The sequence below is a fragment of the Spizellomyces punctatus genome (genome assembly GCF_000182565.1).
Source record: "Spizellomyces punctatus DAOM BR117 chromosome Unknown supercont1.6, whole genome shotgun sequence".
Classification (NCBI taxonomy): domain Eukaryota; kingdom Fungi; phylum Chytridiomycota; class Chytridiomycetes; order Spizellomycetales; family Spizellomycetaceae; genus Spizellomyces; species Spizellomyces punctatus.
The window spans coordinates 783,966-808,659 of NW_015971542.1; the positions used below are offsets into that span (position 1 = coordinate 783,966).

Below are 24,694 nucleotides of genomic sequence, written 5' to 3' on the forward strand. Positions count from 1 at the left end.
GCTTTTGAGATGATCCAACCGAATGTCCTTGCCGGCTTCATTCACCAGCCCAAGGAACGACTAGTAGTTTTGTAGTGCGTTACCCGGTCTTCAGACCGAGAAACCACACTAGCGAGCCTCTCCCTTTAGCCAAATAAACATCCACAGTCTTACGAGACTGTTTATAAATCAAAAGTTAACAACGTGTACTGAGTGCTGACGAGGAACCTTCAACCTAATTGCAGTAGACTCAAGACGATGACAACCGACACGCGAAACGTGATGGGACGTACAAGATCTGTGACGATCATAACGCGCGAATGCACGCAACACCGCGAGGCAAGGAGCTGCATATGGGCAGCGCATTGCGCACCAAAACAACATTCGGTGTGGAAGGAGTCGGTAAGCTGCCCGTCAGTCAAGTGACTATTTTACTGTTTTCCTCATGCCCGCTACTTCCCAGGCGGAGGAGGAACTGGTTATTCTCAATATCTACCTAGGAATGACGCCAGACTTTCGCTTTTCCCCAGTAGCCTCCCGAACGCCCCTCTGCCCGCCGCCCATGCAACCCCCTTATCAGAGCGCCCTCTCCTATGCCTCGACTTGCACCCTTCACAAAAGCATATAGTAGTCGGTTCCTCCGACCACGCGCTATATGTCCTTTCTCTACCCACTCTCAAACTCACGCGTACGCTTTACACCAAACGCAGTGGACACACTGAGTGGGTAACATGCTGCGTCGCACTTCCGTCTGGCCGCGTTCTTTCGGGCGGAATGGACTCGAGGCTCCTCCTATGGGACGCGCACGCGCCAGTGTGCTCCGAGCTGCGAGGGCACGACGGGTCAGTGACGAGTGTCAAAGTAGATAGAGGAGAGCGTATTGCTGTGTCCAGTTCATATGACGGGACGGTACGTGCATGGGATTTGAATAAAGGCCGGCTAATGTCATCTTGGGGTGGCGATTTTGAGGGCAATTTGGCAAGCGGTGACTATATGGCGGCAACGAGGAATCCTATATTGGAGGTCCTATGGAGTCCGAGTGAGCAAAGTGCGGGAAACTCTGCGCCATCTGACCGATTGGTGGCATCTACAAGAGAAGGGAGATTACTGGTTTTTGATATGGATGCAAAATCTTCTGCGCCTACAGCTGTGATTCGGGCACATAATGGTCCCGTTCGCCATGTGCTAGTGGGATCTCATCCATCACTTATCATATCTGCGGGAAATCTGGACGGTGCAATAAAAACCTTTGATTTACGCATCCCGCCAGACCGAGGACGTTGTGTGCGCAAGATTGAAAATCTGCATGCTGGCGGGGTGACCAACCTGGTCGCATGTGGGGACCAACTTGTTAGCACAGGAGGAGGAGACGGGACGCTAAAGGTCATGGATGGAAAATCGCTGCAAGTAACGAACACCATTATGGCGGCTCATGCACCAACTGGGTCTCCCGGAGCATCGGCATATGCAGTCTGTCCGTATCAAAACGGCATCTTGTCGTCCTGGGGGAATGGTAAATTGGTGGGCCACAATCTTGACCACGGAAAAAGGACTGTTGAGTTCGATGGCACTGCTCAAGGAATCAAAAATGCATTGAGAGCTCTTGTGGTGACAGGTAATGGAGAGGTCGGAGCTGTGATAGGAGCAGGCGATGACGGGGTCGCTGTAGGGTGGACGGCTACTCGTCAAGCAATCCCTGGCTGAATCATCAGGGCACGAATAAACACATGTCGTACAATGCACACAGGATTTAATTTCTGCACGAATGCAACGAGGGAATATAGTAACAGATGAAGCAACCCGAATGGCAACTACCACACACCATCATTTGCGTCCTAGGAAGCTACCCAACAATATGCCAACTATTCACTATCTGACAGAAGCAAGTCACCAGCGTCCTCATCGTCGTGCACTTTCAGTCTAAACTGAGCGACTAGCGAGACGTGGTCACTTGGAACTCGAGGTGTGGGCAGCTTTCCGGTAGTTTCTTTCTCAGTCGGCGGTTTAAGGTATCGTAAACACTCAAGGACTGTCGAAGGTTTTTTAATGTTTCCTGGGTGGGAGCGAGCTTGAGCTCGCAATCCACCAATGAAAATGTAATCCATGACTTCCTTGTCGTTCTCATGCCATGAGGTAAAATATGGCCGTTTTGTTTGGGGATCCACATATGGTGAGTACACCGACAGTAACTCAAATGGATGTCGCACGAATCCTCCTGCCGTGTCGCGGTCCTGACGTCTCTGGAACGCTGGAGAGGCCTCCCAAGCCGTCCCTATCCACGGGGCAGAAGATTGAGTTACGGATTGAGCTGGCGGATCCTCAATGAATTCTGGAAGATCCAGATCAGCATCAATGTCCAGGTCCATTTTCACAACCTCTGAGACGGAAAAGGACTGTTGCAGATGCGTTGTTGTTTTGTGCCCCTTCTCCACTGTGATAGTGGCACTCGCACAACTTGTCGTAACCCCCATGCTCAGGGAGGACTGCTGTGACTGGCGAGGAAAGCTCGATTGCAGCAGGGGTAATAGTTGTGGCTTTTTGCCTTTTCTACTTTGCTTGTCAAATTGTCCTGACATGTTTTTAGGATCGGCGTCGGCCATATTCATGACACCTAAGACACCAAGTCGGTTAGGATGACGTTATCGAGAAACCGTAGAAAAGATTGTTAATACCCGAAACCAAAAAATTGTAAAGAACGCTCCCCGGGTTCAAATTAAAGTCTCCGCAGAGCACTAAATGAATGGGGAAGTAGATAAGTACACCTTTTCCGGTCAATTCTGTTTACCTCCCATACCCAGCGGGACATTGGCACCGGACTGTTTCTCATGGTCCTCAATCATTTCCTTCATGTATTGGGTCAATTTGAGAAATTGAGTAAGCTTGACGTCTCCGCGCGATGGTGACCACAATAGATGCGTGGTAGCCACGCATATCTTCCGTCCTATGGAACAAGCTCCTTAAACGGCCCCAAATCCAACAAAGGTGTAACACTATATACCGAGGTTTGGGTCTCGAAGGATCATAATGATTGCTACGTTATCTTTGGCTGGATGATATTGGATATGTTGATAACACTCAACAAAGAACCTTTGCACAAATACTGTGAGCATCAAATGTCCATCAGTAAGCTTTCAGCAATCATTACCTCTTGGCCTTCACAAAGATCGCTACGCCGTCTGTTTTGGTTCCAGTACATCGTACATATGTGCCCTTGTACCCGTGTCGTGCAAGTTCTGGCTCGAAGAATGACCCAAAGTATCGGTCATCCACTTCCTTGGAATCGAGAGGTCAGGGACAATGACAAAATAGCGGTTGAACAAGAGAGCAGTCTTACCTGTAGACACACAATATCACAGTTTCTGTCTAATGCCGGTTTAGTTGCTTGCTGATAGGCCGAGATCGCATGACCGGACTGGACCGGCGACAAACGTACCAGCAATTTCCTTTACAATATTTGGTCCACGAACGGTCCACTTTAGAACTTGTTGCCCATATTGCTTTTGCTGCGATCCGTAAAGCCACGAGTGGGCATTTGCCAATGACGGGGCCAAACAGTTGTAGGTCATCAGTGTGAATGTGCAATCTAAATATCTCTTTCATTAGCAGCGTAATTGCATTAGATCCCTTTTAAATAGTGCAACATACCATTATCATCCTTCTCTGGGGGAGCATCAGGCATCCAAGTTCTCTCTAGGGGCTTGAACCGTGGTCGAACTTCTTCGTTGGGACTTGAAGATCGCCTTCTGCTTTTCGGCGAACCCTTCCGAGGGTAACTACCGGAGCGCTCAACGTCGTACTTGTTTCCTCGCGACTGTTTGGAAACATACTCTTGTCGTCGAGCGTCCCAAGCGGGGGATCTTGAACTTTCAGAGGACGAAGACTGTGAGTATCGACGGCGATGTGGACCGGCGTCCCGCTGTGGCGTGCAAATGTCATCCTTTAGCTCTCTCGTTGTAGGTGTAGCCGAATGCCGCTCGTGCGATCGTCCTTTCCGGCTCTGCCGTGGGTGACGTCGACTAGCTTCATGGCCATGCTCGTCAGATGCGGTGCTTGTGCTACTGTACTCTCCAGTGCCCGATACTTTAGTATAATATCTGTCAGTCATGTCAGAGTAGATTGATGTGATCCCAAAGGCAAGACGCTGATATGCATGAGGCTTAAAAGTTCCGTTAAACAACCTCGTCAACGACATGAACGTCGGGCAAAAGGTTGTGGGGCTCACTGATGACATGTCGATGACTAACGGGGTCACGTGCGTTATTTTTGTTTTTAAAAAGTCGATCGCCGCGCACTTTTTGGTCTCTTCAGCTTTTCTTCTCCAGCAGATGAAGATCGCCTCCATCCCTTCCTACAAGCTATGCGTGCAGTTGCCGTTGTTTTCGTAGGAAGCGATTACGATGATCTACGTTTGCGGCAGTCTTTGCTACCAATGACATTGACATATTGGACTCTTTGGTGATGAAATAACTTGCTCCTAAACCCAGCTCTTCGAAATGCACACATTTTGTTGCGTTCGTGAGAAGGCAGTTTTTCTGAATCGAGTCGAAATGGTCTGCCATACACTCTGCTTTTTGCTCACGTCAGTGTCAAACTATGACCTGTCTGTCGAGTAGTTGAGAGCGATATGCCATATTTCATGTTACAAATGTAAATCCTATACTACAATTCTCGCGAGCACGGCCTGCCAACACGTATTGAAAAAATGAAAAACTGGCCAGTGCTCTCATGCTGCGCAAGCGATACACCATTCCTGCAGACCCATTCCACCTTTTAGCAGAACCATATTCAAGGGCAATCCGGATCATCGTTCGTCATGAGCTTGGACCACTCTTTAAAGCCAACCACAAACATGACGAGGATCAATGGGAAGCTGCAAATCCCCATAACGGTTCTGACAATGGAACTGCTGATTGCGTCGACGGATGCGAGCTCCAAAACGAACCAAAGAAGCGTCAGGGCGATAAATACCCAACTCAGAATGGAAGTTCCCAGAGTGGTGCCATTCGAAAGACAAGTCCCACAACGTCCAGGTTCCGGCAGGGGCAAACCTTTGGGTTAAGAGTAACAGTTAGCGATAAACATCCACATAACAACATGGCATTCTTGATTTGGTTCGGTCTCGTACCAGGTACATAGTGCGTAGGCGTCCGACAAGTATACGGGATAGGAACCGTAGTGAGGATTGTAGCTGCCAACAGCATCTACGCAAACCAAAGTCGATCGCAAGCACTACTGACAACGAGGACATCTGAACACTTACCAGGAAGGCATTGCGCAAAGCATCTGCAGCTTTGGCAAAACGGGGGGCCTGGGGGATTCATAGAATATGAGATGTCATTTCAAATGCACTATATGCCTCCATTTGGATGACAAGAACGCAATACGTACCCATTCACCAGCCTCCTGAGCTGCCCGGAATTCCGCAGGAGGTGTCCCTAGCAATGGGAGAGTCTCTCCTCTTTCCACAGCTTCCCCCGCACGACGCTCTATGTAAGAGGCGACATAGCGTCCGAGCAGCGTCTATTGCATTGTGACAATCGAGTTAGGGTGTACTGCTTCCACCATTGCCAGGAAAAGTTTGGATCCTCACCAAACCCCAGAGCAAGAGAAGAGTCGTCACTAGGGGAAAGTATCCCAGCACAATTATGGTTAGGCTTTGATTTCCCAATGAAAGAGAGATAAAAAATGGACATGCACCTGCAATCCATTCTGATTTCGCATAATCATAACGGTCATAATATGGATGGGGAACAAAGAATCCAGACCGATTGGCATCCTTGTGGTGTTTGAGTAATCCGGCTTCGTCCCGGGTCACAAGGTTGGCGACAGTCCCAATGATATCGGCCGACATGAAGACTCTGTGATTCTGTCAGTATCTTCGGCGTTCCGTCTGCTACAGAGAAGTCTAATTGGACAAGACGAAAAAAAGTTGGATAGAAAACTTCTTATCCGTTCAGCAGAGAATAACTCTGGTCGTGGGAAAAAGGTTTCAATACGAGTGTTGCGATGCGAGTTCATGTGAGTGCCCCAGCGACGTTGTTTACGTCAAAAGGGACCATACGGGGGGACGGGGGGCTTGCCTGCCTGCCAGCGTCCCTTTCAAAACATGATTTTTGAAGCCATTTAGGCCTTTCATACCATCGTTAAAGTAACCAGAATGAATCTGGTTTTCATCACAACTGCGGGAGCATCGTTCCATAATCTTGTAATATTTTATTCCTTGTATCAGCGCAATCCATCAAAATTCTAAACTGTTCTTGTTTGCAAAAGCAAGGACGTTGAGCAAGTTTGAAACCTTTCCGCCTAGCACCGCTACATTCAAGAGCGAGTTGGAAAAACACAGCGACCATCTGGTTAATCAAATACTATGAGGTTTTGGGACATCCCGCACCAGGTTGGATATCCAGCGAGAAAAGGAACTTGTAAGACTTGTCGAAGATCCAGACGATAGCATGACTGTGCCATTCACGAGTTAGATCGGGTTGTTGTCGGTCTCGCTCAACTCTTTGAAAAACATAAATGGTGAACAGCCTCCGCAGATCGAGCTTACGATGAGGACAATGCGTGGGTGTCGGGCATACCTGTCCGCAGGGGTTGTGGACGGGATTTCGCATGCGTCAACCGTGTCTTGCTCTTTTGCACAAAGGTTAAGACGACTCTTGCAAATTGCGTTAGCAGCGCTGATCTAACGAGTTCTAACCTATCCGGCTTTTATAGAAGGGGCTTGCATGCATCAGCTTCAAAAAGCGAGCGACATCTTGCAGAAAGTTTGTACATGTACACGCATAGGGTCGCAGGTCCAGGGAGGAAGTACTTTGTGCCACGCTTTCCATTGGCACATCCATTTTCGAAGCGGTTTTCTTCCGGTCCTTCTGAACCAGTTGAAATTTCCAGCGAACTTGTTCCCCAATTTCGTACTGCTTTGAAAGGATCGAATAATATGGAAGTGTGCTGGAAGCTCTTCCTGACTATCACTACCGCTGCAAGCACCCTCTCGGAGCTTACTCACGCTGATTACCGCCACTTACTTGTAAGGCTCCGCACATATGCTCACCGATCTAGACTGGAAAGACTTCGTCGCGTGTTGGACCAAATCCAGCTGGCAGGACTGCACCGGAGTGCTTTTGAATGGAATTCAGAGTTGGATGTTCTCGTCCACCATGGTCAATACGAGGAAGCTCGGGCAACTTACGATAAAATGATTGAGGCGAACATCGAGCCAGATGTGGATACGTATAATATTATGACTCGCTGTGAGGCTACGGCTGCCAATCCTGATGCTGCCAAGCACTGGATAAAAGAAATGAGGGCCAATGGTCACTCACCGCACATTATTGCCTATTCGAACTTGGCCAAAGCCTACATTGCTGCTGGCGACATCCATGGTATGATGCAAGTGTTAGACTTGATGAAGGAGAATGGGCTTACTCCTGGGCCGGACACCTACCATATTCTCGTGCGATATTGTATAACAAAGGGGAATGCGGAAGGGGCGATGATGCTATTAGGAATGTTGGTGGCGGAGGGCCATGTGCCATCCGTGGAGCTTTATAGTAGCCTTCTATCCGTCTATGTGGATAACGCAGACATTGAAAGCACGGAGCGGATATGGAGAGGAATGGCAGATGTAGGAGTCAAGCCGGACACAGAGGCATACGAGGCATTATTGCGAGGTTACGTGGGACGGGAAGATGAGATGAAAGTTCGGGAAATATTATCTCATATGTCATCCCATGGGATGGTGCTATCGCTCCAAGCCTACATATCACTAATGGAGATGTACGGAAAGCTGCAGAATAATGGGGAAATGCGGAAATGGTACAAAAAGATGCGAGCTGCTGGAATTGCGCCGAATATCAAAGTTCTCCAAGTTTTAGATCGCTATCATTATGAGAGAAACGAATCAAAAGCGTTCGTCAGACTGCTCAAGGACATAGGGGATTCGCACATTGCTGGTACAGAGACCAGTGTGCGACAATTCATTCTCATGCGCCTTGACCGAGCAAGTGGTCGCAAAGATATTCGGTATGCTAAGTGGCTGTATGACATTGGCAAGAGATTGGGCTCTATGCCACCGGACCACATACACTTGAAAGTCGCGGAGAAGGCAGCCGCTGACGGACAGTACGATTTCGGGCTACGTTGTCTATCTGATATTCAGTTCCGAAAACGTCGAAATCAAATGTGTGAGGGTTACGATCGTGTCATGCGGCTACTGTTACCGGGACTCGAATTGGAGGATCGCATACGGCTGTTTGAGATTGGCATTTCTGTAGGAACCACTTTGTCGATGAAATCGGAGGAACATATTCGACAAGTTCTTCATTCTGCCGCTCGCTATAGACAGTTGTTACCTGCCATACGTCGATACGTCCAGTCGTCTGGGGGCTTGCGACTGTCGAGGAATATGCGAACAATGGTCGCCGAAGCATTGCAGGAGCATGATATAGATGGGGCCGCTGACTTACTGGGTGAAATGGGACCCCGCTTTTTTCAAAGTGAAGGGGTGCCCCTTTTGAACGGAAAGCAGATTCTGCAGAAGTTGCTGGAGAGCGGGGACATGCAGAAGACCTTCGATTGGTCACAGCGGCTAGCTCCTTTTGGTATATACCTTACCACATGGCAGGCCAACAGACTCCTCGAATATCTTCTCGCTCATGGGCGTATTGATGATGTTAAGAGGTTAATGTTTAGGATGGACGAGGCAAGGAAATCCCACCAGATCGACGCTAGCCCAAACCAGATAACATACAACATCATCCTCAATGGTCTTGCAAGTCAGCATGATCATAAGTTATTCAACAAGTATTGGGCCCAGCTACAACATGCGACACGTTCATCCCCCGACCAATTTTCGTACGCCGCGAGGATAAAGTTCAACCTAAATAATGACGACATGCAAGCAGCCGAAAAGGATCTGAAACGTTTAGAAACGAAATTTGGTACTGTGGATATGCGGATCTGGACACTGTTTATATCGTACTACTTGAAACGTGGCGATATTGCTGGAGCCAGAGCGATTTTCAGCAGGATCGAACGAAGGGGCCAGGCTCCTAACACGGTGATGTTTACGATGTTGTTGAACTTCCACCTGAAGCGCGCAGAATTTGAACAATTAAACGCTATTGCAGTGGAGATGAACGAGAAGAACGTCAAACTGAACCAGGTTTCGTACACTGCTCTAATCAGCGCAGCAGCGAAGCAGGGTGATCCAGCACAAGCGCAGCGATTGCTCCTTAAGATGAAAGCTGAAGGGCTAAAACCTGACGTAATTAACTACACCGCGATGATTGCAGCGTACGCAGCCGACAGAGATGCGGAGGGGGCTCGCACTGCATATCAACAACTCTTGGACGCTGGATTGACCCCTACAATGATGACTATGAACACGGTTTTATCTGCATCCGCACGAACTGGCGACGCTGCTCTCGTTCACTCCTTTCTAGTGCAGATGGAGCAACACGGCGTCACACCTGATAGCAGTACCTACGAGACCTTGTGGCAAGGTTACGCAGTCGCTGGTAATGTACCGGAAATGGAGAAGGCGCTCAACTCCTATCTGCGGATGGCGGGGCACGCGAAAGTGGATTTGGGTGTATTTAACAAGTTACTAAGAGGCCATGCACGGGCTGGAAATATCCCAGGTGCCCTCGAATGTCTCAAAGGGCTCTACGCAGCTGGCTGTACGCCAGATGCACGGACGTTCACGGCCATGATGGAGGTCTGCGCTCGTGGAGGGGACGTATTGGGAGTCGGCGAGTGGATTGGCAAAGCTGAAATGGCTGGGATAAAGCTCGACGCCAAGGCCATTGCAATCGTCGTGGACGGATTTATCAAAAGCGGCAACGTGGATGCAGCGTGGTCTGTGGTGAGACGAGTCACTACAGTCAACCTTGATGCTGCCGTATTCCATCCTTTTGTGGATCTCTATGCGGGTCTTCAAGATGTGGCGAAAATGCATGAAGTCCTACAGGAAATGTACGAACATGGAGTTAAACCGAACGTAGTTACTTGGACATGTGTAATCAATGGCCTCTCAAAGGCGGGCCTCGCCAACCAAGGTGTGAAGATCTGGAGTGCGATGAGGACTGGCGGGGTTGTGACCCATGATACGCTTCAATGGAAAGTGGATCCTTTAGCGGATGAAGAGCTGCAAGCTGGCTGCGGTCCTTTGATCGCTGTCGTTTTTGATGCATTCGGGTTCGGCGACATGGTAAAAGAAGCCAAGCGGTATTGGGCTCAATTGAAAAGCGAAGGCAAAGCCTTGAATGAAAATCATCTTGCCAGTTACGTAGAGTGTCTCTCGCGGTGCGGCTTGGTCGATGAAGCTTATGATATTGTCGTGAAAGGCGACGGTCCACAGGCGGGAACGAAAACGTTTGGGACATTGTTGAGTATGCTGATGAGGGAGCAAAGATTAGATTGGGCTAGAGATGTTTTGAATCTTATTGAGCATCAAGGCGTGTGGGTAATGGATGCTGTAAAAAGGAAGTATCCTGGGTTAGTGGAGGACATCCTCAGTGTGGAGGTGATTGAAAATGGCACTAGGACCCATTATTATCCGGATTAATCCAGTTAATCATATCGCATAATCAGCACCCCCTCTATTGCTCAAAACGGTGTGGCAGGTATTGTAATGTTTTTTTTTTTTTTTTTTAAACTGCGGTGAGGCGCATGCTGAAGGTCTATAAAAGGGGACCTGCTCCCTCTTCCCTCTTGTTTCTTTACCCTCGACTCGAAGCATCTGCGCAACGCTCACGCAGCACTCTCAAGTCCATCATTATGAGAATACAGATGTGGTGGTGCCGAGGACCTCGCCCTCCCGACAAAAACAACATAACCCCTTGCAAATGCTGCTACTACTACATTGCTACGATCGCAGGTATGCATTATCTTTGTATTTTCCCACGCGGATTATCCAGTCTAATTCCCATTACCTTAGTATCTGAACATCCTCCGACTAAAGAATTTCGGAATCAAGGGCTTAGTAGGATTTCTCTCGTGGTGGTGGGCTTAGTTGCCCGGTTAGAACCAACCGTTATCGCATGTGTAATTAGGCCTCGTGGTAGTTAGCTTTTCACGTACCCCAGTTCAACCCAGGCTGGAACCTGTAGCGAGTTAGGATAGGGGTGGGACTCGTTTGCAGGATAGGTTATGAAGGGTTGGACAGGCTGGCTAATTGTAAATTAGAACCGGCTGTAGTGGGTTGGAGGGAGAATCTGTCCCTAGTGACATTTTCTACCACCTGCACCCTAAAAAAAAATACATGATCGACCACTGCTTACAAAACGAATGGATCGGCTGAAGCCACACTTGTCTGGATCTAGCCATTTGATCCTGATATGATCGGAAGTGCTGAGGTGATGCCAGGCGTTTGCCAGTCCTCATCTTGGCATAATGCTCCACATTGTGCCCCTCACAACGGCGGTACCGTCGACAGCTCGTCGTCTGTTCAGTCGACTACTTACAACGAGCGTCGCGGCCTCACAACTACCTGCACTCAAATTGTTCAACAGTGCTGTGCGCCGTCAGCGCAAAACGGCAATAGTATCGCAAGGACAAGAGTACAGTTACGGACAGTTGTTGGAGGATGCAGTGGCGTTGCGCAATCGAGTAGGACATGGGTATGTACCTTTGAAATCGTTCCGCGTATCCAAGATTTGGTAAAACTAAAAATACCTGCATATATGTCAGAAAAGAAATTGACCTGACATCTTCGCGACGCATAGCCTTCTTGTTTCCGCGAAGTTATGAATATGTTGTTGCACAGTGGGGAGTATGGAGTGCGGGAGCTGTCGCTGTGCCTTTATGTAGGTGACTGCATATCGATAACTTGCTCAAAAAAGTTTCCGGAGGACTAACATCGCCACAGGTACAAGTCATCCAGTTCCAGAACTCGATTACACTCTTACGGATGCGGAAGCTGATACAGTTATCTTTCATCCGTCATTTCGGAATCGAATTGAACCATTGCGGGAGAAGCTGAGATCGTTGAATTGGATTGAATTGGATGATATACCTGTACGCAACACCATTGACGATGTGGTCAGTATTGTCGCGCACAAAAGGGCGATGCTGGGCATACTGAATAAAGTACCATGATGTCAGGACAGCAATTTGACCAGGTCCCCTTCCTCAACTCAAATGGAGCTCTGATCATCTACACCAGCGGAACGACAGGTAGGTAGACGACCTGCATTTTGCGGTCTGAACATGGTAAATAAAACAAGTTGCAAGGAAAACCAAAGGGTGTCCTAACGACTCATGCAAACATTGAGGCACAAGTTGAATCACTCCTGGAGGCTTGGAAGTGGACTGAAGATGATAAAATTATCCATGTCTTGCCTTTGCATCATGTTCATGTGAGTAGTCCTCTTCAGCATGGGGGACTTCCTGAGTTTTTTTTAGCTTCTGTCCTCTGACTATTTTGATACGATACAGGGGCTTATCAACGTACGTGTAATCGCCGGTCGTTTGACAAACCATGGGGGGCTTTCCTAAACTTGACTGAATGAAGGTCTTGACTTGTGCTCTATGGGCCGGCGCTACTTGTGAATTCTTGGAGCCATTCAATGCAGACGCTACGTGGCAGCGTTGGATGTCTGAGAAGAAGGACCTATCGCTCTTTATGGCGGTCCCAACAATATACTGTACGCTGTGAACACTAGCTCATAATTCACAACATCACACCATTAATACGTACGCTTCCAGCGAAGTTAGCGCACGCCTATCACTCCATGTCTCCTGAAGAACAAACTAAGGCAACAGAAGCCTGTCGTCCGTTCAGACTGATGGTGAGCGGTTCCGCCGCCCTCCCTGAGACGGTTTTCGCGGAATGGGAGCGTATAAGCGGGCATCGGCTGTTGGAAAGGTATTATATGTCATCGTAGTAATGGCGTATTTTAGGGACGGAGAAAATGAACGCCAGTTTCAGATATGGTATGACGGAGATTGGAATGGCTCTTGGGAATCCTTATGAGGGTCCACGTATACCGGTGTGTGACGTGAAACGGTTGACAGTATTTTCAGAACTCATAGTATTTGCTTACATGAGCAAAAGGGAACTGTAGGCCGCCCGTTTCCGGGGGTGCAGGTTCGTATCGAGAACGAGCATGGACAGAACGTCGTTGACCAACCCGACGAGGCCGGAGAACTAGTCATTGGTGGACCACAGGTCTTTAAGGAGTATTGGAATAAGCCAGAAGCGACGCGCAAGGAGAAAGTGAACGGCTGGTAAGAACCATGACAAGTTGCACTGTCCATACTCCACACTCAACGATGATTTCTGGCCAGGTTTCGCACCGGCGACATTGTTTCGAGATCCCAAGATGGCGTGTTTAGAATACTAGGCCGGGCTAGTGTAGATATTATCAAGACAGGCGGCTATAAGGTATTTTGAAAACTGATGTGGTCGACATGTCATCAATCGACTGGTGCATAATCTGTTCCACAGGTCTCAGCCTTAGACATTGAACGAGAAATGCTTGAGCATTCCGCCTTTCGAGATGTCGCCGTGGTGGGACTGCCTTCAGAAGAATGGGGTGAAGTCGTGGGAGCAATGGTTGTGCTTCGTCAGGTTCGTTCTACACGTCCCCTGCGCACAGCGGTATCAGCAGATGAGCATTATTGATTCTTTCTATTCTCGCACAGGGGCATACTATAGAGTTAAGCGATCTCCGCGAATTCCTCAAAGAACGGCTGGCTTCTTATAAAATTCCTAGGGTGCTCAAGGTGGTTGATGAACTGCCACGTAACGCGATGGGAAAAGTTAACAAGAAAGCTTTGAGGGCATTGTTCTAGTGCAGCGCGCATTGTCCAGCTGATAATTAGCAGGAGTGACTGTATACCATAGCTGTCCTGTTGCTGTATCTAGGTCTTCTTGAGGCGGGGCGAGAGAATAATGACGAGGGTTTATTCGTTTGTTTTTAATGCTGACGGGATCTCGGAACTCAATGGTTTCGAACCGACTCCATCCACCACTCCATCCACCTTGCCAGCGGAGGTCGGCGAACTTCTATCTTGGCCGACTTGACGAAAAATGCCATTTCGCCGACATCCTTTCCTTCCCCGCTTCCAGATCAGCCATCAACTCTTTAGAAATCACAAGATATACATTGGCGCCAGGGCAATGTCGACTTGCACGAATGACCAACAGGCACGCAAATCTGATATTACATGCTCACTAGCGGAAATACGGGAGCGCGTGAAGCAAGCTGAGCAGAAGCGTGGGACGGGGAAGGAGGTATGCAATAGAAAACTGGGCAAGTACTTGACAAATCTTGCTAACGACTTGGGAACGGTAGGTCCGCTTGGTAGCAGTCAGCAAAACGAAGCCTGCGAGTGATCTCTTGATCGCGTATGAAGCAGGTCAACGGCACTTTGGGGAGAATGTGAGTCGCTGATTCCGGGGCATTATCTAGAAAAGTGTAGAATAGAATGACTGACAAGCTCTGTGATTTTTAGTATGTAAGTTTCCTGGGCTGAAGGTCGTGCGCGTTCCCAAGCTTTGGCTGAACACTGTTGGGACGCAGGTCCAGGAACTCGTAGAGAAAGCCGCACAGGTAAACGTGCACAATGTCTCTATGTTCATGTTTCTTTTTCTCAAAATATCTCTGAAAAGCTGCCCACCGACATTTGCTGGCACTTTATCGGGACTCTTCAATCCAATAAATGCAAAACCCTTGCTGCTGTGCCGAATCTGTGGGCAGTCGAAACTATAGGTACGTAATTCCTTGCTGATATTCACCGATTTGCAAGTCTCTTCTCATATTTGCTCTAGATAGCATTAAAAAGGCTGATATGATGAACAAGGCCTGGTCCGGAAAGAGTCAACCGTTACGAGTATTCGTGCAGGTGAACACGAGTGGCGAGGAAAGTGAGTTGAGAGAATTGAATATTTTGTCAACCGCTCATTGAGAATATACATGTGTTAAATGGGTTGCCGTTGCACAGGCAAGAGCGGATTACATCCTACCGAGTGTATTGCGGTAGCGGAGCACGTTGTGACGGCATGCCAAAACTTGACCTTGCAGGGATTGATGACGATCGGTTCACCAGATAGGGATGCGGAGAGTGAAAATCCAGACTTTGTGGTACGTCAAATCAGTATTACCGCTGATTCTATCCTTTGTTAACCCTACGACAGTGTTTGAAACAGTGTAAAGATACAGTCGACCAAAAGCTTGGCTTGGATGTAGAGCTCAGTATGGGGATGTCGGACGACTTTGAGAATGCTATTCATGCCGGTGCGACCAATGTGCGAGTGGGCAGCAGCATTTTTGGTTCACGAAACTATGCAAAACGATAAGGAAACGTCAAGATCTGCTGCAAATCATATTTATTCATCACTTTCTTACAATCTACCTTTACCTACAGTTTGTTTGTATTGCTTACCTCACCAATGACACATGATTACGTGATAACTGCGCTGTTTTGATTGGCGTCACAAGTTGGTATCATGTGCCTTATCCATTGGCACTCCGCTCTTTAGCTTTCGCCTTCCCCCCGTGCGAGTTTTGTTGTGTGTTGGGCCCATCGATCCTTTTTTTTGCCCAAAGGTTTTTTTGGCTATTCCATGTTTACGGCAGGGCTTTCAACCCCGTCCGTCACACCTCCACAAACACCCCCCAAACAGTCCCACGTTGCAACTCGTTTGGCCATCATCCGAACATCCAATCGTCGTTGGCATCTCCACAACAAGAACCAACTGACCTGCAGCTGTTTTCACTAGTCTATTCTTTTTTGCTTTTATTTTCCTCTAGCCTACTTTTCCTCCATCTCGTTTCTTTTTGCCTTACTTTTGAGACAACGATTTGGGCGCTTATCACAGACGACAGGGGACAATCACGAGAACCTGGATCGCGAATTGGCTTTCTGTTGTGAATTATATCACGCTACAATTCCTACGACGCTTTCTCCCTTTCTTTTCTCGACCTCCAGCGTTCTGTTTCCTTTAGCCTGTGCGCAGGGTGCACAAGGACGTTGATAGTAGAAGGATAAAAACTACCTTTCCCTCCTTTCTCAACTGTCCGCTTGAGGTTGATGATTATCTGATTCTCGCTGTAAAAGTGAAGCGGCAGAACTTGTGAATCGATTTTCATATTCTTTGAAGTGACTTGAACCTTGCCGTGCTTCCTTGTTTTGGTTGTGGTGCATTCTTCTACCACGCCAATTTTTTATTTTTGTCGAACGTTGCTGTAGCCAGGTGTGTAAGTCCGTGTACGTTTTTGTATCAGATTGTTTGGACAGCGTAGTCAGCTATATCTGAATGTTCAGTATATTTCGATATTCCCTACTACGCTTAAGCAAAAGCTTTGAAATTTACTGACTTCCCTTCATTGTCTATAGCGTTTCGTATAGGATAACTGTGTCGGCAAGTGCCTTCCATATATTGTCGTTAACGTCGCATGCTTGAAGTCATAAGCGGGGCGACGAAGCGGCACACAGGCATTCATCATCACATGCCGGCAGGTTTATCTGCGACGCAGAATACCACTGGCGTTGCCTCTTCAACATCAAGATCCTTTTCCCCGACACGCAAATTCAGCGCACCTGCAGAACATTTTGGAACAAGCTTCCCATCCCCTCCTTCACCAATTCGAAAATTCAGTGATGTGGAAGATGCCGGCTTGGCAACGGTGCGGGGATGGCGTGCCAGCATGCCATCCTCACCGACGACCGCGTTTCGGCGAGTGAGCGGTATGTAGTTTGTAATTTAATTAATGATTATATCAATTACATTGACACCGGATGTTTATTTTATAGAGGGCCTTCCTCTCTCTGTTGCTAGTTCACCATCATCTGCACTATCGTCCGCGCTGGCTGCCTCTGCGCCGAAATCGGACAATTCCGGGATGGGTATGGACATTTCTAGTGCTGGCCAACTCGGCCTGCGGAAGGTGTATCCTGTGGACTCTGAGCCGCTCTCGACATCACAGTGTCCGTTGCAGGCACCTAGCGAAGATTTCCTGGCAAGAATTGTTGCAGGATCCCCAGGTGTTATTAGTACTCGAGCTTCCCAGAGATCAAATGATGCGATGTGTCTCCGAGAAAGGGTACCATCCCATTCCTCTGTTGACTCTTCCGCTTCAACGCCTCCTGTACCGATTCCGTTCTTGGGTGAGGGCATACATTCACATCGTAGTTCTTCCTCATCGAACGTGTCTCCAGCATCCAGCTGCAGGAATCTTCATCGATATCGCAGTGATACAAACATCAGCCGGAGTCACAACACACCACGAACTCTACGAAAGTCACGACATGCGCGCTCAATGTCCTTCCATCATAGTGACGACGAAGATGATCTTCATTGGCGAGGCTTCCGCGACTCACCGCCCTCCCTGCCTCTTGTTCCCTATAAAAATCAGGTCGGAGGACACGCCTCATTTTTGCGCTTCTCCGACAAGGCAATATGCAAACCTTTGAATGCTAGAGAAAGGGACTTTTATGAGGTGGTGGAATCTACACATCCCGAAATCAAGCCTTTTATGGCAAATTATCTGGGTGTGGTAAACGTCACTTACAGCACCGCTTCGGCTGATGCCGACTACTATGGAGTAGCAGCTGGAACACCTGTTGTCATTTTGGAGGAGAACAAACACATTCTTCTGGATGATCATCATGACAATCCTGACTCGATGAACACCTCGGAGGAATCTGTTAACAGCATTCCCCCTTATAGTAAGCGACTTCAGCAACAAGTGTTCAAAGATGCTTTGTCCCCCCAGAGTTTGAGAGCCCGTTTCGCCCAGCTCAAGACCGCTATTGGCGCTATGAAACGACGGCATTCGATCACTGGTACGGAGCGACCTGAAACCGATGATGCTGTTAAGCAGAGTGGGTTGAAGTGTCAGCAGGGACCTTGGTATTCGATGGATAACGTGGCACACGATTCCTCGCCTTCAGATCCTGCAGTCTCCATTCCACCATCTGCCAACAATTTGGAAACTTCTGATGCTCCCTCGGATTCTTTGGCTCCCATTTTCCAAATGTCTGACGACGAAGAGGATAAGGCTCCGGACGCCCATCCAAAACGAGATTCTTCCAACCCCCGTCACCACCCGACCCCACCTACACGTCTTACTCGATCTCCATCAACGCCAGTAAGATGCATAGCCTCCGAATATCACGACGAAGGAGCAAATGCATCAGATGCGGACCAAGTTCCAGCGTCCGTGACTTACAATCCATGGTCACTTCACCTTTACCATACAGCTATGTCCAAGCTGGCCGAATGTGATAACGAAGAGCGAAGAACGCATCAATTTTTGCTGCTGGAAGACTTGACGCAGGGCTTACGGTTTCCATGCATTTTGGACCTTAAGATGGGAAGTCGTCAACACGGTGTGTATGCCACACCGGAAAAGCGGATATCACAGGAGAAGAAATGCGAGAAGAGTACCAGTAAGAAGCTTGGTGTGAGAATTTGTGGCATGCAGGTACGTCAATGGAGTGTGCGCATTTCGGTATCCCCATATACTGACTTTGTATTTCTGCAGGTGTATAAGGTGAACACGGGAACCTTTACATATCTGGACAAGTACATTGGACGTCAAATCAACATGTCCAATTTCAAACAGTCCCTTTTATCTTTCCTCGATAACGGAGAAAAGTACCTGGTCGGTTACATTCCAAAAATGTTGGAGAGACTTAAGGACCTGCATAGGGTAGTCTCGAAAATGCCATCGTACCGTTTTTACGCTAGTAGTCTCCTGATCTTGTATGATGGAGCATGGGCGCAAGATTGTGACGGGCAGGACCGGGCAAGCGTTCAATTGTCCCCTAGCAGCGCTGACGAAGGCACGGAGAGGGATCCATTGGACCCAACACCTCGCGAGGTCAATATGAAGATGATTGATTTTGCAAATTGTGTAGCGAATGCACACACTCTGCGGCGATTGGATGATTCTGAAACTGTGACGGACGACGGGCACCGCACACACCCCGTTCCCTTCCCACCTACCACAAAAGGGCCGGACAATGGCTATATGCTCGGATTACGTACTTTGATTCGCAGTTTTGAGGAACTGTACCGGGAGTTGGGGGGAGGTGGGCCTTACGTTGACGCGAATGGGCACGTCTCCAAAAGCGCGTTGACCGCCAGTCAGCGGATGAACGTTGGCGGATTCACCGAATCCAGCGATTTGCTGTCTCCTTCACCTCTTCTTTTGGCGGGGAGCGCTCCGACTGCTGGAGCTAATTCTGAGGTGCGAGGGCACAATACACCTTTTGTAGTCATGAGGTATAAGGATGGAACTAGTGCTGGGGCTCTTGAGGCAACAACAAAGGAAGAGCAGGGCGAGGGAGTAGGTCACGCATCGTCGCTACCCCTTTGTTGACATATTGGAGAAGGGTGGCTAGGAAAAGGATCAAGTCGCATAGGGTTAAGGCGGACTGGATTTTCTCTTCCAATCTTTTTTTTTTTCATGTAATTGTCTTTGTTGTGGATTATTGCTTTATATATTTTTCTGATTTTGTGTCAAGTTGACAATCTTTGTTGGCATTCAATATCCTGTCCTAATGATAATATGATGTGGCATCCAAACGATATTGCTTGGGGAGGTCGCGCTGCTAAGCCACGCCATCTACTGGGGCGGGGAAATTGTCTGTTGAGGACCTGTAGATCTACTCTTCTTGCCGCGATCTCTAGCGGTTTGCCGTGTACCCATCTTGTGAGAGAATAGCCACGGTCATCCTTCATATGGTATTTTGAGAGCGATAGGAATCATGTCTCGTCTTCTCTCCCTCTCGAAACCGTGTTCCTTGCGCTGGCGAGCTCAGCAATCACCTCGGCCATGGCGTCCGCACATCCTCAGTTACTCAACGAATCAGAAGGACAATGGACCATCCTTATCAAAGCCACTATTAGTTCGGCAACGAGTACATCGAGGTGAAAATACGGTTTGGACTGTCATGCAGATGCAGTCTCCCGCGTTCGTTGAACCTAGTGAGACTCTCTCACAACGCGGCTGGACCGTCGACCGACAAGTTATAAATCATCAAGTAAATGCATCAACTGGCGCACACGTTGCATCAGCATCAACAGCGGTAAAGTTGTCCTCTCCCCGTTCCATTGCCAATTTCTTGGTTTCGCAAGTCCGCGATAAATTGGCGATGGGATTCTTACCGAAAGGCTATCCGCATTCTGTGACGCCGGATTATACGCCCTATACCATTTATTCGTTCCTGCATTCAGTGTCTGGTACTCTGACAGGTACGCTATCAACGCAGGCCCTTTTGCACGCGCTAGGAATGGGTGCAGCAGCGGCCGCCGGTTTGGCTGCCACAACGAACTGGATTATAAAGGACGGCTTTGGTCTTTTGGGTGGTGTCATATATGCGGGGGCGACCGCCAATCGCTTCGATTCTAGTCCGAAGCGATACCGATTTCTAGCTGCTGTAGCGATTCAGGTGGCGACACTTGCCGAGCTGCTGACTCCCCTCTTCCCGCACTTGTTTGTACCTATGGCCAGTGTATCAAATATCTGCAAGAACATTGGATGGCTGGCTGCGAGTGCTACACGTGCATCCATGCACAAGGGTTTCAGCAAGGAAGATAATTTGGGAGATGTCACTGCAAAAGCCGGAGCACAAGCTACGACAGCTGGTTTGCTCGGAACGGGCGGCGGTATTTTGCTGAGCTGGGCATTTGGAACAGCACCAATGAGCCTGATGACTATCTTTGTTCCTCTTTGTGCGGCAAACATGTGGTTTGCCTATCGAGCAAACGAAGCTGTCGTGACACGATCCATTAATTTAGAGCGGTGCGAGTTAATCATGCACGATCGAGTACGACATGCTTTGAACGGACATGATGCACCTCCACCACGTTTGCCGACCCCAGAGCACATTTCCGCGCAAGAGCACTTTATTTTCCCATATCGCTCCATCTTTTCCACACCGCTGTCACTCGAGCCGTCCCTTCAGCGCCGTCTCAATTCCCTCTCAAGTCCATTAAACTGGCAAGCATTTCTTTCGGGAAGTATGTTTGGGTCACCTGGGCACAAAGAGGAATACCGGGTTCTTATTGTTCCAGGTCCTACTGGCGGCAAGAAGCAGCACAGTATATGGACGCGCTTCACATCTACCGCACCTTCCAATTCTGGAGTACACGTCTGCTGCTGGTACACCGAAAACGCGAAATCCGAAGATATGCTCAAAGGGTTTTATCATGCATGTGTCCTTCGAATGCTATGCGAGTCCAGGACGGATATGTCGGAAGAAACTCGCATGCACCTCGTACGACAGGGCTACGAAGTGGTAGAGCGATCGTTTGGGGACTTGATGGAGAGCCTTAGAGCGGAGGGATGGGAATTGTCGCACACGCATTTGGGTGATAGAAACGCAAGAATTGACGTTGGCCATTCAACGTAGAATTTCCATAGAATCATTGAGACTCACTCACTTTTCACACCGGTGCTGAACTCTTTCCTTCTGCGACTTTGAACTGTGCAGTGGGTCGTTTTGTTTATTGGTATTCCACGTTCTTTGCCCATCATCCTGCATATCAAAAACGACTTTTGGTCGCCGATCATGTTACATAATCATGAGTCATGTAGCGAAATCCCCTCATGTCAAAAGGTTTGTTATTCACTTGCCATGAAAGTATTCCAATGCCTCGTAGATCCCATAAAGGACTCGCACAAATCTGCTTTCTACCAACCGATCCGCCCTGGTTCCAAGCCCACCTCATAACGTCAGACTCTTCCTCCCTTTCCATTCTCGGCACCCCAGCACCTCCAGACGCTCATCCACCGATTCACAGTTGTTGCGCTCCCACACCCTTTTGGGCGCTTCGTATCCGGGAATGGCAAAGTGATGAGGAAGCTCGATGTATTGTTCAGCAATGGGGAGGGTTTGAGTCGGATGTTGTGGAGCTGAGTAGTATTTTTGTGGGATGTGAGGGTGGACAAGAGGTTGAGGCGGATGAGGGAAGGGTGGAGTTTGTTACGAGTTTGCTAAAAGTTGAAGAGGTGAGTCAGCGAGTTTAAAAACTGGGCATACGCTCTGGACTCTTGTTAATGTATGCGTAGGATGCAGAGAAGCACATGAAGCGGTAAAACTACAGACATGTAACATGCTTTATTTGGGTGTGCTTACGTTCAGTCCTTCTAGATACTTTCGTCAACTCACACCAACGACCAATGCGACTATATGTCTGGGTCAGATGTCTCTTGAAAATGTTAACTTTCAACCGTGCAGTTCACATTCAGAGAGCGATGATATACCGGGAACCGTGGACGATGAAGATGAAAGCCATACTGAGTGTTCTATGGATGAGAGCAGGCATAATTCCGATGACAACAACCGAGGATGGTCAGATCGTGAAGGATTTGACAAAAACGACATGCTCAATGCCAACTCTGACGACAATGATGCAGACAAGAGCGATACGGATCACTCATTAGCCCGACCAATGTGGAATGAGCTGGATGCCCAATTTTAAAACATCAAATACATTGCCTGAAATCTCTTGCAGCACGTCTTACCGACAAAGGTGGAGATAACGGCAGTTGCAATTGAAGAATGCAGGAAGTGCACGAATTTTTATTATTTTTTTCAATGCACCTGTCGCCCTTGTGCACCCGTCACTTGCGCTAGTCATCGCCATGTGTGCATGCCCGCATTCGCACATTCAGTCCTTCTGTTAGTTCCATTTTACACCCAATTATAGTGTTCATTTTGGTCCCTGCGGATACACGTTACCGCCAACGCCCCCCATTGGCATCGTGGGGTTAACCGGACTAGTACCCATATACGACACATATGGGTTAGAAGGGAAACCGTAACCACCAGGCTGGAACATGGGCGAAAACATCCCGCCTCCACCCATCAACGGCGAGCTCAACTGCGGTGCTATAGCCATGATCTTGAATTGTATGGTCAGACCTCGAATCATACCAACGTATAATCCAATCTCGGGGGGTGGAGGAACGTGGTTTCCGTATTTCTTCTCCATTTCCCCACGGAAGGGCCGCAGAATTTCCTCCAACTGCGTGCGGTATTCATCGGGGATGGTCTTGAACAAGTCGTCCCAACATTCGGCGCTTGCTTGAACAGCTGATGGTGATCTTGGAGGAAAGAAATTGGACGGGATGGGTGCTGAGAGACAGATGGTCAGATAATGCCGAATACAGCGACATTTGAAAGATTTCAACACATACTTGCTACATAAAAGTTGCGAACAGAGTAAATTTTGTTCCCAATTTCTATGATTGGCGGGGGAATCGGCGGAGCGGGCATTTGAGCGTGGACAGTGCCCGTGGGCACTCCTTGCAAGTGCCTCTCATCAGGTTCTGCGGCCAGGGCAGAACTTTTCTCCTGGCTATCCTGGAGCCTGACGTGCGGCAGACGTTGCTGGACTTGATCAAATTGTCCGGCTGCTTGCTTGTCTTGCAGCATGCGATCCGTTCTTTTTTGTTGCGATGTCTCAGGAGTTGCAGGTGTCGCAGAGCTAAGATCCAGCATTGATCGCTTTCCTTTGTCCAATTTTGTTTCCAGCGCGAGTTCATCAGTAGGACTTAATTTTGACAAGTCCAAATCAACCTCATCTTCATCTTGGGGACTTAATTTTGACAAGTCCAAATCAGCCAAATCTTGGGAATTCAAAGCTGCGTCTTTGCCAGTCGTGGCGTTACGCGCTTGCACCTGGGATTGCGGCTCCACTTGCACTCTGCGCGTACTTTGCTCTGGCGATGCCGCCTTCTCTTTCAGACTCGGGATGCTCTGATCCAAAGTGGGTTTCTTTCCCTTCTCAAAATTTGATTTCAGCGCCGCTTCATCATTCATAGTTAACTTGGTTAGATCCAAATCAACCTCCGGGGAATTCCAAACTGTATAACATGAATTCTGTTAGTCACAGTTCTATGCGCTCCCATTCGCTTTTGACCAGTCGGACCTTGCTGTTGGGATAGTTCTTCCTTAATAACCTTACGGGTATCCTTTTGTTGGGCCATGTGCATTAAATCTGCATACTGCAAAGTGTTACGATGTTACTTGGGGATCAAGCGAATGTTCAAATGTTTAAAAACAGCTGTGGCGGAAAGCAACTCACGGTCATGCCCCCATGATCGGTAAGGGAAATGTCAAGTTTTGGCGCTTTGCCAGGGATTCTGTCAGCTATAATGTCAAACTCCTCAGCTCTCATGTAGACCTTGCCATGGGTTCTTGCGTATTCGTTCGAGTTGAAGGTAGCTCCCTCTTGAATGCCAGTGCCAGGACTGGAAGTGGAGTCACTTCTTTTGGGCCGAGTGGACGACCCTTTTGTTGGAGTTCCAGCTACACGAAAAGCCAGATCCGGGGGGCCCAATGGCACACCACTCTTGCTCGGCAAAAGAGGTATTTTGATTGGTCTTGCAGACCGCACATTGTCGTCTTTTGACTGGGACACTTCTTCCCATGCATGTGGTTTGTTCATGGCGATCTTGTGCTACTAATAAGCTAACACATACCGATTAAGTCTTTCTCGCTTTACACGGAGCTCTCAGACGCACAACAAAAGGCCAGCATGGATAGAGAGCAATGCATTATGTCGCCTATTGCGAATTGAGAGTTTAGCTTACCTCGTAGTGGAGGACAAAAGGGTTGCCACGAACGTACAACCGTCAGCAGGATAAACGAAACCTGCACCAGGAGACGAACGGGCAGGTGAAAACGTTAGCCTGATGAAGTAGAAGCATTTGCAAAAGCACCTCGTCCTCAACTATTTACCAACCCA

General features: G+C 48.5%; 10 protein-coding genes across 10 annotated transcripts; 8 read left to right on the top strand and 2 right to left on the bottom strand.

Annotated features, from left to right (window-relative positions):
• Positions 1-232: 232 nt before the first annotated feature.
• Positions 233-1,876, top strand: SPPG_04012 (uncharacterized protein). The gene is made up of 2 exons (XM_016752261.1): positions 233-381; positions 443-1,876. The coding sequence occupies exons 1-2, from the start codon at positions 300-302 to the stop codon at positions 1,681-1,683; spliced, it is 1,323 nt and encodes a 440-aa protein (XP_016608951.1). The 5' UTR covers positions 233-299; the 3' UTR covers positions 1,684-1,876.
• Positions 1,708-4,167, bottom strand: SPPG_04013 (uncharacterized protein). The gene is made up of 8 exons (XM_016752262.1): positions 3,625-4,167; positions 3,413-3,562; positions 3,314-3,342; positions 3,125-3,252; positions 2,978-3,066; positions 2,774-2,920; positions 2,652-2,711; positions 1,708-2,590 (listed from the first exon to the last, which is right to left on the bottom strand). Exons 1-8 carry the CDS (start codon positions 4,082-4,084, stop codon positions 1,842-1,844), a joined length of 1,812 nt encoding a protein of 603 aa, XP_016608952.1. The 5' UTR covers positions 4,085-4,167; the 3' UTR covers positions 1,708-1,841.
• Positions 4,168-4,416: 249 nt separating this feature from the next.
• SPPG_09167 (uncharacterized protein) lies at positions 4,417-5,159 on the top strand. The gene has a single exon (XM_016757324.1). It carries the CDS (start codon positions 4,705-4,707, stop codon positions 5,113-5,115), a length of 411 nt encoding a protein of 136 aa, XP_016608953.1. The 5' UTR covers positions 4,417-4,704; the 3' UTR covers positions 5,116-5,159.
• Positions 5,160-6,506: 1,347 nt separating this feature from the next.
• SPPG_04015 (pentatricopeptide repeat domain-containing protein) lies at positions 6,507-10,549 on the top strand (the record flags this gene model as incomplete). The annotated part of the gene is made up of 2 exons (XM_016752263.1): positions 6,507-6,625; positions 6,697-10,549. The coding sequence occupies exons 1-2, from the start codon at positions 6,531-6,533 to the stop codon at positions 10,547-10,549; spliced, it is 3,948 nt and encodes a 1,315-aa protein (XP_016608954.1). The 5' UTR covers positions 6,507-6,530.
• An 809-nt stretch (positions 10,550-11,358) lies between these two features.
• Positions 11,359-13,963, top strand: SPPG_04016 (uncharacterized protein). Its single transcript, XM_016752264.1, has 13 exons — positions 11,359-11,603; positions 11,674-11,789; positions 11,852-12,024; positions 12,093-12,159; positions 12,217-12,341; positions 12,421-12,432; positions 12,497-12,629; positions 12,691-12,850; positions 12,914-12,974; positions 13,040-13,212; positions 13,273-13,369; positions 13,433-13,555; positions 13,630-13,963. Exons 1-13 carry the CDS (start codon positions 11,377-11,379, stop codon positions 13,777-13,779), a joined length of 1,617 nt encoding a protein of 538 aa, XP_016608955.1. The 5' UTR covers positions 11,359-11,376; the 3' UTR covers positions 13,780-13,963.
• Positions 13,964-14,107: 144 nt separating this feature from the next.
• Positions 14,108-15,286, top strand: SPPG_04017 (YggS family pyridoxal phosphate enzyme; the record flags this gene model as incomplete). Its single annotated transcript, XM_016752265.1, has 7 exons — positions 14,108-14,221; positions 14,283-14,369; positions 14,511-14,540; positions 14,600-14,699; positions 14,759-14,854; positions 14,932-15,071; positions 15,125-15,286. 7 exons carry the CDS (start codon positions 14,108-14,110, stop codon positions 15,284-15,286), a joined length of 729 nt encoding a protein of 242 aa, XP_016608956.1.
• Positions 15,287-15,504: 218 nt separating this feature from the next.
• SPPG_04018 (uncharacterized protein) lies at positions 15,505-19,495 on the top strand. Its single transcript, XM_016752266.1, has 4 exons — positions 15,505-16,183; positions 16,327-16,677; positions 16,744-18,416; positions 18,477-19,495. Exons 2-4 carry the CDS (start codon positions 16,386-16,388, stop codon positions 19,314-19,316), a joined length of 2,805 nt encoding a protein of 934 aa, XP_016608957.1. The 5' UTR covers positions 15,505-16,183; positions 16,327-16,385; the 3' UTR covers positions 19,317-19,495.
• Positions 19,496-19,605: 110 nt separating this feature from the next.
• Positions 19,606-21,394, top strand: SPPG_04019 (uncharacterized protein). Its single transcript, XM_016752267.1, has one exon. It carries the CDS (start codon positions 19,705-19,707, stop codon positions 21,349-21,351), a length of 1,647 nt encoding a protein of 548 aa, XP_016608958.1. The 5' UTR covers positions 19,606-19,704; the 3' UTR covers positions 21,352-21,394.
• A 191-nt stretch (positions 21,395-21,585) lies between these two features.
• Positions 21,586-23,146, top strand: SPPG_04020 (uncharacterized protein). The gene is made up of 3 exons (XM_016752268.1): positions 21,586-21,950; positions 22,011-22,033; positions 22,093-23,146. The coding sequence occupies exons 1-3, from the start codon at positions 21,591-21,593 to the stop codon at positions 22,421-22,423; spliced, it is 714 nt and encodes a 237-aa protein (XP_016608959.1). The 5' UTR covers positions 21,586-21,590; the 3' UTR covers positions 22,424-23,146.
• Positions 22,655-23,766, bottom strand: SPPG_04021 (uncharacterized protein; the record flags this gene model as incomplete). The annotated part of the gene is made up of 2 exons (XM_016752269.1): positions 22,655-23,079; positions 23,142-23,766. The coding sequence occupies 2 exons, from the start codon at positions 23,764-23,766 to the stop codon at positions 22,655-22,657; spliced, it is 1,050 nt and encodes a 349-aa protein (XP_016608960.1).
• Between the last annotated feature and the right edge of the window lie 928 nt (positions 23,767-24,694).

Excerpts from the sequence above, each read along its gene's own strand:
- SPPG_04016 (XM_016752264.1), top strand. The coding sequence starts at position 11,377 with ATGCTCCACATTGTGCCCCTCACAACGGCGGTACCGTCGACAGCTCGT. Across the intron at positions 12,160-12,216 it reads CTACACCAGCGGAACGACAG|GAAAACCAAAGGGTGTCCTA; the intron begins GTAGGTAGACGA and ends ACAAGTTGCAAG. Across the intron at positions 13,556-13,629 it reads CAATGGTTGTGCTTCGTCAG|GGGCATACTATAGAGTTAAG; the intron begins GTTCGTTCTACA and ends ATTCTCGCACAG.
- SPPG_04012 (XM_016752261.1), top strand. The coding sequence starts at position 300 with ATGCACGCAACACCGCGAGGCAAGGAGCTGCATATGGGCAGCGCATTG. Across the intron at positions 382-442 it reads ATTCGGTGTGGAAGGAGTCG|GCGGAGGAGGAACTGGTTAT; the intron begins GTAAGCTGCCCG and ends GCTACTTCCCAG.
- SPPG_04020 (XM_016752268.1), top strand. The coding sequence starts at position 21,591 with ATGCCTCGTAGATCCCATAAAGGACTCGCACAAATCTGCTTTCTACCA. Across the intron at positions 21,951-22,010 it reads GTTTGCTAAAAGTTGAAGAG|GATGCAGAGAAGCACATGAA; the intron begins GTGAGTCAGCGA and ends ATGTATGCGTAG. Across the intron at positions 22,034-22,092 it reads GCAGAGAAGCACATGAAGCG|ATACTTTCGTCAACTCACAC; the intron begins GTAAAACTACAG and ends CAGTCCTTCTAG.
- SPPG_04013 (XM_016752262.1), bottom strand. The coding sequence starts at position 4,084 with ATGACTGACAGATATTATACTAAAGTATCGGGCACTGGAGAGTACAGT. Across the intron at positions 3,067-3,124 it reads ATCTTTGTGAAGGCCAAGAG|GTTCTTTGTTGAGTGTTATC; the intron begins GTAATGATTGCT and ends ATTTGTGCAAAG. Across the intron at positions 2,712-2,773 it reads CGGTGCCAATGTCCCGCTGG|TGCTCTGCGGAGACTTTAAT; the intron begins GTATGGGAGGTA and ends CCATTCATTTAG.
- SPPG_04018 (XM_016752266.1), top strand. The coding sequence starts at position 16,386 with ATGCTTGAAGTCATAAGCGGGGCGACGAAGCGGCACACAGGCATTCAT. Across the intron at positions 16,678-16,743 it reads CGCGTTTCGGCGAGTGAGCG|AGGGCCTTCCTCTCTCTGTT; the intron begins GTATGTAGTTTG and ends TTTATTTTATAG. Across the intron at positions 18,417-18,476 it reads TGAGAATTTGTGGCATGCAG|GTGTATAAGGTGAACACGGG; the intron begins GTACGTCAATGG and ends GTATTTCTGCAG.
- SPPG_04019 (XM_016752267.1), top strand. The coding sequence starts at position 19,705 with ATGTCTCGTCTTCTCTCCCTCTCGAAACCGTGTTCCTTGCGCTGGCGA.
- SPPG_09167 (XM_016757324.1), top strand. The coding sequence starts at position 4,705 with ATGCTGCGCAAGCGATACACCATTCCTGCAGACCCATTCCACCTTTTA.